Below are 9,999 nucleotides of genomic sequence, written 5' to 3'. Positions count from 1 at the left end.
GTACACCTAAGAAACACGATTTAAAGATTTCTCAGTAAAAAAAAAAAAAAGGTGAGAAACAAAGTTCATAAATTTCTTGTTAATGTTGACTGTCAGGCAACACTCTGTTTGCATGGGGTGGCTGTTTTAATGGCTTCTGGCAACCAAAACATTTGTTAGACTAATAACTTGGATAAATGCAAAATAGTCCCTTGCAAAATGACTAACAATTACAAACTTTTTATAACACCACACAGTGTTGACTTACTGCACAAAAAAATCATTTGGCATTCTAAATATGAACTGCATTTTTAAAAACGCAACCATATAATACACAATATCACCTTCTCAAAGAGGAATAAAATATAAAAGTGCAACTAAATAGAGCACCACAGGAGGGCAGAAGAGAGCCATACTTGATTCAATGATGAGCTTTCCTTTTATTGCACGTTGCTGTTTACAACCCAGACAGCAGCAGACTTTGGACACATCAAGACAAACATTCACTTTTACAGGAGGACATTGTTTGAGAACCTATCAAACCTAAAATGATGCTTCAGACCAGAATCATAAAACAATCATTTGTCAGTTTCAATGTCAGGAGGTTACATGAAGAATGTAGGCCATGACGAGCACACTCTTAAAGAATAATGTAAGAACTGTTTAACGATCTTTTTACTATCAAGGGCAGTTCCCTCTTTTTATGAACTGCTTACGGGGAGATATTACAAAAGTCACATGCTTTTTCTGTTCACTACCCTTAGGTATGACGTGTATAATGACACTTCACTTTTCTCCTCACATTACTCAACTGTGTAAAACAAACACTGTACGCCCAGCATGAACCTAACGACGATCAATAATACTAAGCTCAAAAGTTTACAAAATTCAATACTTTTCATTTCAATGTGCTGTCAACAGACATTTTCTATGAATTTCCCCTTGCGGTTAAGACTGGATCCTTGTAAAGATGAAAGTTATTTACAGAGCTTCTTAGCCCTCAGGAGTAGTGAGGAGGACTTAACGGGCTTACAAGAATTTGGTTTTTGTTGCCAACATCACAAACCCAAAGGCTTATGTTCGCAAGTCATGTTCTTTTATCAAAAATTGCGTATTTAACGCTGGCACGCTTTCAACACGAGGAGCTTCGTTCATCACCAGTGTGGACGTTTTTGTGTCTGCTGTGTTTTAACCAGGTGGAGAATTGTTCGCCACAAGTCCTGCATTTGTACCGCTTCTCCCCAGTGTGTGTTTTCATGTGTGCCTTCACGTCCGTTTTATGACCAAACGCCTTCTCACACACGCTGCACTTGTACGGCTTTTCCCCCGTGTGAATCCTGATGTGCCTACTCAAAGTCGTCCTCGTGGCAAACTGCTTCTTGCAGACGGAGCACTTGAAGGGCTTCTCCCCCGTGTGCACGCGCTGGTGGTTCTTGAAAGAAGAAGCATCAGTGAACGCCTTTCCGCAGTCGACGCAGTTGTACGGCTTCTCGCCGGTGTGAATCCTCGTGTGTTTCTTTAGATTCATGCCCGAGCTGAAGCTCTTATTGCAGACTATGCAATCGAACGGCTTTTCCCCGGTGTGAAGCCGAACATGCAGGTCGAGGTTGTATTGCCGGTTGAATCCTTTTCCACAAACGTCGCAATTCAAAGGCCTGTCATCAGCGTGAATCACTGTGTGTTTGTTTAAATCCCAACTCTCCCTGAACATCTTCCCACAAACGTCGCATTTGTATTTCTTCTCCACTGTGTGCGATTTCATGTGGAATTTGTAGTTTTTGAAATTACTCATCACTTTATCGCACCTGTCGCACTTGTAAGGATTGTCATCGTCGTCCATGCTGCCATCGGATGCGTTTTCATCTTTCTTCTTCGGGGGTGGGTCAGGGCTTCTATTCGATGTTGTGATGTCATCGCTCTGGGTCTCGGCGGAGGTCGACGCCTTTGATTTTGTAGCCATTGTGTCGACATTGTTAGCCTTCTTATTTCGTGTCGACTTGCTCGTGCTCGATGATGTGCTCCTGTCATTTGATGTCTGACTTTGTGCAGTCTTAGACCTAGTTGAAGTTATTTTTCCATCACTGGTTTTCTTTTTTGGGCTTTGTTTTGTTCTTTTAGCTGATTTTGGCTCAACACTATCAACAGAAGAAGCTTTCGCACGTGTGCATCTCTTCGTAGGTGCTGCTGTTGGACTGGAAGTTGATGCTGCGTCCATGCCGCTCTGTTCACGATCTGTTCTTTTGCCTGATGCCATTCCATCATTACTCTTCTTCTTTAGTGTTTCGCTTGAGATTTTTCTCCCATCTGAGCTTTTCCTCTTCAGTGTTGACTTCCTGATCCCTTTTAATGTTTCTTTCACAATATTCCTTTCCTCCTTCAGTTGAAGTTCACTTCCTTCCCTTGCTGTTGATGTCTTTTGAGTACCTTTCTTATCTGGTGTTTGTTCCCAACTTTTACCTATTGCTGTGCTCCTTGTGTTGCTTTTGTTGGCTGGCACGACCTCAGAACTGTCATGTGATGTTGTGGTCTCTTCGGCACATTTCTTCTTTGACGTTGCTTCACTACTTTTGTTTGAAGACGGGTCCTCAACATTATGGCTCTCGTTCAGTGTAAGCCCAGAACTTACTGTCGATGTTTTACTTCCGTCGGCTAATGTTGTGTTCTCATGCTGTGCTGGCTCAGACTCTACATGTGATGTTGTGTTTCCATTGCTACATTTCTTATGTTGTGCTGTTTCAACACTTGCAGCTGATGTTTGACTCTCACTACTGATGTTTGGTGGCAGCTCAGTGCTCAGTACTCCTTTCTCTTTGTTTGACGTTTTTTTATAATTTCTTTTTGAAGTTTCTTTTCCGAGCTCTACTGAAGTTGTGGACGTATCATTTCCTCTAGAGTTGGCTGCAGTGGATGTTGTGTGTGTTGACTCAATATGTCTAACTGTTGTTACACATTCGGGGATACAAGTGACATGACCTTGGCCCCCAGCTTCTCTTGGGTTGTGAGACAGGAGCTGCTGGTCGCTGGTCGAAGTAGAAACAGTAGAACTCTCCCTGACAGTTTCAGAAGACACATCTTTGTTTGTGACACTGCATTGTGGGTCTTTATTTGCCGCACTTTGGTTGGGGTCTGAAGGCTGAGAGTGTATCCTGTGGATGCTTTCCTCACAGGCTGGGGTCAGGTTACGGACATCATCCTCCCTATCCTGTGCAAGCTGCTTTTTTCGCTGAGTGACGCACATGTCCTCATGTTCCTCTTTTACCTGTGGAGGATTCGATGGGTCTGAACTCGAGTGTGTCTCCTTGTCCCAGAGTTCCTGCTGGCTTTGATGAACCTCCTCCTCCTCCTGACTGACTTGAATCTGTGTGAGCTCTAAAAGGCAGGAAAAGAAGAACATGACAACAAGGAATAAGCCTTTGTTAACCATAGCTTTAATTTCCCTCAGTATCAATAAAGTATCTATCTATCTGTCTATCTATCTATAATCAGTTTTGATTAGGAAAGCAAATAATTAATGGTGGGAAACAAGTTACACCCACAGAGCTTTTGTTTGTAAATTAAATCTCCCAGGGTGCTTCTGAGCGGGAGTTGCTTCAGACTTAAATACACTGATGTGTTTTAAATTGACAGAGAGGATCATATGTGGCTTGGTGAAGATGCATACATTGTAAAGGTACCTCAAACGTGTGTAAACAAAATGCCCAGCTTGAGTCAAGGCACATTCAAACTGTACATCCTGACACATGTTACTTCACCCAGTGTTTATTATTGTAGATTTCTGACACTTGTCACGTGATCAAGCCCCTCAAGAGCTAAAATACAGCAGCTACTTCCGCATGTGACTGATGTGCTGTCAACGTTAAACAATTATTGTTGATAGTATCTAACAAGAAGGGCAAAAAGTGAGCACATTAATATGTAGATAATGACAAAAAAATCACGCTTGATAAGCTCATCTGTCCAAACCAAGAATCCCTCAAACCTGTCTGCTTGGTTTGACTCTAAAGTTCAACACAGCTAATCTTGTACTATTAATAATGCACTGCCATTTAAACTCATCTTTCACCAAAAACTGACGTGTAAGCATGTTAATAAGTGTCCAACCTGCTCGGTGTAACTTTAAATCAGGTGTTAAGATGGACTCCAGAAGTCTGCGTTGACGGGCGATTTCCGCCTCGTACGTTTCTGTTTTACTCTCAAACACTGCCAGGATCTCCTGCGCAGCCGCAGTCAGTCGATCACAGACAAACTGTCTCATACTTTGAACCGAGGACATTGTTGGATTACCATTTATTCACTCTCTCTTGTTAAAGCTCTGTTTAACTTATTCGTGCTGCCTTGAGCCGCGGTCTGTTTCCCGTTTACATCCGCCTGTGCTACGTTCACGTGCTCCTCGGATGATCGCAACTCTCGGGGCGTTTCTACCAAATCCTCCGGTTTGGTTCAGTACACTTTGACATGATCTGGTACTAAATTCTGATCTTTTTTTTTTTTTTTTTTTTTACATGTATCTCTCTTAATCATTTTAAGCTTGTTGCTCAGTTAGTTACATTAGTTTTTCTTACAGTAGGCCTGTGTGTGGTGTTGAAATCATGATATTGTACTTTGTGTTAGACATTCTCTCATTGACTTGACTTACACTTATAACTAGAGTACATTTGAATGAAATGACTTTAAAAGTTTGCTCAGTGGAAATGAACTATCAGCTACAAGATAATACAGTACTACAAAATACAAGTGATCAATAACACGTCATTTTCAGCTCTCTAGTTGGTATCGTTTTGACTGTTATGTGTGCATGTCATTTACTTCAATCATTCAGGTTTGTTCCAAACCGTATAACTCCCACAATAACCCTGTTATACATGATGTTTAGTAAACATGAATGTTACACCACAGAGCACACATTGTGTGCATAAAACAAGTTATTCATGCTGAATGCTGGAAATTATTCTTTTACTTAATACCCTTAACAAAGTGCAACCAGTCTACTTAGATATCTGAATCGAATACAAATCATAATAAAATGAGTCCTTAACATATCATTCAAAATAGATGGAGCATGGTGTGCTATATCTCAAATATATTATTGAATCCCTTTCATTCAATGAATAAAACTATTTCAAATTATGTTTGATATAAAAACATGGTATCATGCAACAGTCCTGGTGTGCCTACTACTACTATTAGTAGTACTAATACTAGATTAATAAATTTAAAAAAATGTGCAGATGTTACATTTTCGAAATGTAAGCCTATAATAATGTAGCATCCACTTAAAGGGGACTTATTATACCCTTTTTTTCACCTTTTCAAACAGTCCTCTGTGGTCTAAATGAAACATCTGTGCTGTGCTGTGGTCCAAATATAACATGAATCAAGCACCAGAGGAGGTTTGTGACCATGTAGAAACCAGCTCTCTCAGAATGCTCTGTTTTGGTGTGTGTCTCTTAAAATGTAATGACCCCCCCCCCCTGAGTTTTCCCCGGAGACATCACTCCTCTGTAGAGACAATAAAATTGGCGGACCTACGCAAAATGATTGTTCTAGACTGGAGGTGGAGTCCATGGGAGTAGATACCAGGGGAGCGGACTTTCTTACCAGAATCCAACTTGTGATGTCACAAACTGAGAAACTTTGAAGCAGGGCAACAAAGACTGGATGGATTTATTTCAAATTTTGTAGGTCTATAGACACTCAGGTTACCCAAATAAATGTTCAAAAACACTGTAAAAGTGGATTGTTCATAAGAATTTAAATAGAGACAGTTACAACCTGCAGCATTTTGTCAGTCAGTAGCATTCCCTGCACAATCTCCTACTTTCCACCTCGTCGATGTAAAGACATGTGCTTCTTTAGGTTTGAACAGGTGGTAAATGCCTTTTCACACACCTCGCATTGATACGGTTTTTCACCTGTGTGGGTTCTGTAGTGGACTTTCAATGTTGTACTGACATTAAATCTTTTTCCACACAAACCACACTCATAGGGCTTCTCCCCCGTGTGCACGCGGAGATGCCTCGTTAACGATGAGTTGAAAACAAACTCCTTGTTGCAGTACATGCAGCGGAAAAGCTTTTCGCCTGTGTGAACTTTCATGTGCAGTTTCAATTCTGCATTCATTTTGAAACTAGTACCACAAATGCAGCACGTGTGCGGCTCCACTTCGGTTTGAAAATGCTGGTCAACATTTAGGTCTGTGACAGAAATGTCTGTCTTTTCAAACTCAGACCGTATCCATTCACCTGAATAAGTAGACTGCGCTTCTTGCTCTGTCATATTTGGAGTTTGATGAGGATCCAACCGCAGAGTCCCGTCTTCACTGGGGTTGCTTCCCTCACAGGCTGGACTTAACTTAAAGGCCTCTGCAAATAGCTCCTTCTCATCACTGGTGCAGACTTCTTCTTCCTCTTCCTGTTTAACCTGAAGCTCCGGGTCTGCTTGATCCAGACAAGTGTTACTCTCATGGTCGAAATGAACACTCTCCTCTCTGATGGGTGCCTGCGAAACATCTGAAGAAAAGGATCACATTGTTTACTCTTTAGTTTCAGGATATCAACGCAACCACACGTTTCCCTGACGGAGAACGTCTCCCATTATGGCACTGTTACAGCACCCTGAGTGACCTGCGTTGTCTTAAGGAGAGACACCGCAGGTCCTTCCTTCCTGCTGAAGTCAGACTGTTTAACCAAGCCTGCTCCCAGTAGATCATAGCACACACACACAATTCATTACTACTTCTTGTGCAATAATAAGAAGTCGCATGATCTTATCTGTATTTCTAATTTTATTTACATTGCAATAATATTTCATGGTACAAAGTGTGCAATAACATGTCCATCCTCATCCTTGATAGTGTTCATACAGTTTGTACAGACTTACATTCTGAAGTTAGTGGCTCCTTTTAATTATTTTTTCATGCATTTTTTTTTTTACCTAATTTAATTTTTGCACTGTGTCCTGCTATCCTGCTGTAACACTGTAAATGTCTCCATCTGCGAGATGCATAATGAGGTTTGATGATGAGGTTTGCGACATGTCTGCCTTACTAGAACTGTTAGGCTGCATGAAGACGGTGTGGTCCACTGTTCTTTCAGATATCATTCATCGACTCTGTTTCGGGGCATTTTTGATCCAAAGTATGAATAATGAACATTTAAAGAAGTGAAATGTTACACACCTGTCCGTTGTAGTCTTATGTCTGGTTTAAGGACGACATCTAATAGTCTGCGCTGACGGACGATCTCCTCTTGGTAGACGCATAAAGTTTTTTCAAATACTCCGAAGATTTCTTGAGCTGCGACTGTCAGTCTCTCGCTCACAAAAGTTTTCAAACAGTTTACTGAATCTAAAGCCATTGTAATAAAATGACATAAACTTTACAGGCTGAGCACTAGCAGGGCTTGCAGGTTCGTCTTCTTCTTCTACTGCCGCTAAGTCGTTTTCCTTTCTTTCATGGCGGCTGGTAGATATCGCGGTAGCACATTACAGCCACCTACTGGTGTGGAGTATCACTGCAGTAAGTGGAGGTGTGTGTGTGTAGGTGTGTATGTATGTATGTACACAGCATATATATAATATATATATATATATATATGTATATATGTATGTATACATATATGTGTCAAATGAATGTTAACCTAAAATTGCTGACTGCAGAAGTCATAACCTTTTCCCCTTGCTTATACTATATTTTTTAGGGTATTTTTAAAGGAGTTAGATTTCTATCTCTGAACCATTTCATGATATAAAGACATAAACTTACATCTGAGACCAAACTTTTACGCACAAAAAACAGCATTTAAAATGAATTCAAACTGAACTGAAATTAAGACAAGTAAAAACAAAATAAAAATAAAACAGGCAGATTGGAAATGATCCTAACCCCGCTGAAAACAAGGTAAACTGAGTCACCTCCTTCAGGTATGTTCTTTTGTTTTTGATCGACGATTATTAGTCGATTGAAAAATGACTGATACAAAATCTCTTGCATGGAGAGAACAGTATGTGTTTTATTGTCCTTCACTCAGATTCAAGAAGTTAATTACTCACACAAGGTTAATAGACATGATTAAAAAGAATGTGAAGTTGAAGTTATACAATCAAGACACAGCATGTGCTTACATGTGTTCAGTTTCTGCAGCTGTTCAACATGAGTCTGGTTCTGCCTCTTGAATGCAGTTTGTCTTTGCCACTTTTACTTCACTAGATACCTCAGCACACCTGTACAGTTCAAGTGATCCTGACCTGACGAGAGTGGTGAGTTCACAATATGAGGCAGGTGGTCATACGGGCTGATTGGTGGAATCGTGGAGTCTTCTCATGTGGTCTTTCAAGGTTTGTTTATCTCGCACAGATTTGCCACAGGTGTTGCAAGTAAATGGCTTTTCCCCAGTATGAATTAACATGTGAGCCATTAATTCCGTCTTCTGGAAGAATCCTTTTCCACAGGTGAGACAGGAGTGAGGCTTCTCACCTGTGTGTCTTCTGACATGGTTTGAAAAGTTACCTCTTGAATTGAAAGATTTGCTGCATATTTTGCAGGTGTAAGGCTTTTCTCCTGTATGAATTCTCATGTGGGTGAGCCACCCGTCTCTTCGAATGAATCCTTTTCCACAGGAGAAACAGGAGTACAGATACTCACCCGTGTGTGTTCTCATGTGTGCCGTCAAATCCTCCTTTACTCTGAAAGATTTGCTACATGTTTCACAAGTAAATGGCCTTTCCCCTGTATGAATTCTAGTGTGAATTGTCAGTTTTGACTGCCGAAAGAAACTTTTCCCACATGTTTTACAGGAGTGTGGTTTTGTGCCTGCGTGGGTTGACATGTGGACTTTCAAAGAACATTCTCTTTTGAAACTTTTTCCACACGTTTTGCAAGTTTTTGGCTTTGAACGTTTGTGGACTTTTGCATGCGTTTCCAGTAAGCTTTTGAAACCGAATAGTTTACCACAAGTTTTGCATACATACGTCTTCTTACCGGAGTGAACACGCATGTGTGTATTTAACCATGATTTAAAAATAAAACCTTCTCCACATTCGTCACATCTGAAGAGCTCTGCAGCCGTGTGAGGATCACATTGAGTCTCTGACATCTTTGTGTCATTGTTTCTTGTTTGTTGACATTTGTTCTTGGGTTTAAGATTCACATTTCTACTTGATAAGGTTTCTCCCTTCTTGTTGTGAATCTTTAATATTTTACGTTTTCTATTTCTTCTTTTACCTCTTTTTTTGGGGGATGTTGGTTTTGATATTTCAGTTGATATAAAGTCTCCCTGCTTGACTCCTTCAGGACCTTGGTTCTCAGAAACTTGAGAGTTGTGACAGGGGAGCTGAGGGTCACTGTTTGCTTCTGGATCACTGTGCTCACTTTCCTCATAAGCAGGAATCCCCAAGAAAGTTTCAGCCTCCAGCTTCAGATCAAGCTGCTCTCCCTCCTGACTGGTGCTGACTTCCTCCTGCTCCTCTTTAATCTGTGGAGGCTCTGGCTCCTCTTGGTCCAGACTGGAGTTCCTCTCCTGGTTACAGGGCTGCTGGTCAGAGAGATCCTCTTCCTCCTTACAGAAGTACTGTTGTGGGAGCTCTGTAGTGAACAAAGAGCACACATTCTGGTATTACTGTGACAGGAGAGAAACCGTGGATTAAAGTCCGTACACAAACCTGAGAACAAATATAAACCGAGCTCCTCACTTTATAACAAACCTTTTCTGTGTAAGTGTATTTGAGGTTTCCAAATGACATCCAGCAGTCTGCGCTGACGGTCGAGCTCTTCTTCGTACTGGATGATAGTTCTTTGAAAAACTGTGAAGATTTCCTCAGCAGCAGCTGTCAAACGCTCGCTGACAAACTCTCTCAAACAGTCAACCGAAGACATTGTTTTGGTTTTACATGTGTGTGTTTTAAAGGTGAGGTTCGATCAATGGGTCAAAATAATAACTGGACCGCTTATTGCCACTGTGTGTCACACTATTAAGGACCGACAGGGAACGTGTCATAGTGTTTGGTTCCTTCCTCGTTTTTGTT

At 41.0% G+C, this 9,999-nt stretch overlaps 2 protein-coding genes across 3 annotated transcripts; both read right to left on the bottom strand.

Annotated features, from left to right (window-relative positions):
• Positions 1-399: 399 nt before the first annotated feature.
• LOC306820243 (uncharacterized protein) lies at positions 400-7,484 on the bottom strand. Of its 2 annotated transcripts, XM_079338027.1 has the most exons (3): positions 7,157-7,484; positions 6,222-6,488; positions 400-3,348 (listed from the first exon to the last, which is right to left on the bottom strand). In XM_079338027.1, the coding sequence occupies exons 1-3, from the start codon at positions 7,332-7,334 to the stop codon at positions 1,112-1,114; spliced, it is 2,682 nt and encodes an 893-aa protein (XP_079194153.1). In that variant the 5' UTR covers positions 7,335-7,484; the 3' UTR covers positions 400-1,111. The 2 variants fall into 2 exon arrangements, with proteins under 2 accessions (XP_079194153.1, XP_079194154.1); XM_079338028.1 differs by lacking the exons at positions 6,222-6,488; positions 7,157-7,484 and adding an exon at positions 4,081-4,372.
• Positions 7,485-7,968: 484 nt separating this feature from the next.
• On the bottom strand, positions 7,969-9,990 carry LOC306820268 (uncharacterized protein). The gene is made up of 2 exons (XM_079338074.1): positions 9,679-9,990; positions 7,969-9,559 (listed from the first exon to the last, which is right to left on the bottom strand). The coding sequence occupies exons 1-2, from the start codon at positions 9,848-9,850 to the stop codon at positions 8,262-8,264; spliced, it is 1,470 nt and encodes a 489-aa protein (XP_079194200.1). The 5' UTR covers positions 9,851-9,990; the 3' UTR covers positions 7,969-8,261.
• Positions 9,991-9,999: the final 9 nt, after the last annotated feature.

Source organism: Symphodus melops (assembly GCF_947650265.1).
Source record: "Symphodus melops genome assembly, chromosome: 1".
In the NCBI taxonomy this organism is placed as follows: Eukaryota; Metazoa; Chordata; class Actinopteri; order Labriformes; family Labridae; genus Symphodus; species Symphodus melops.
This window is presented reverse-complemented; position numbering and strand designations above follow the sequence as displayed.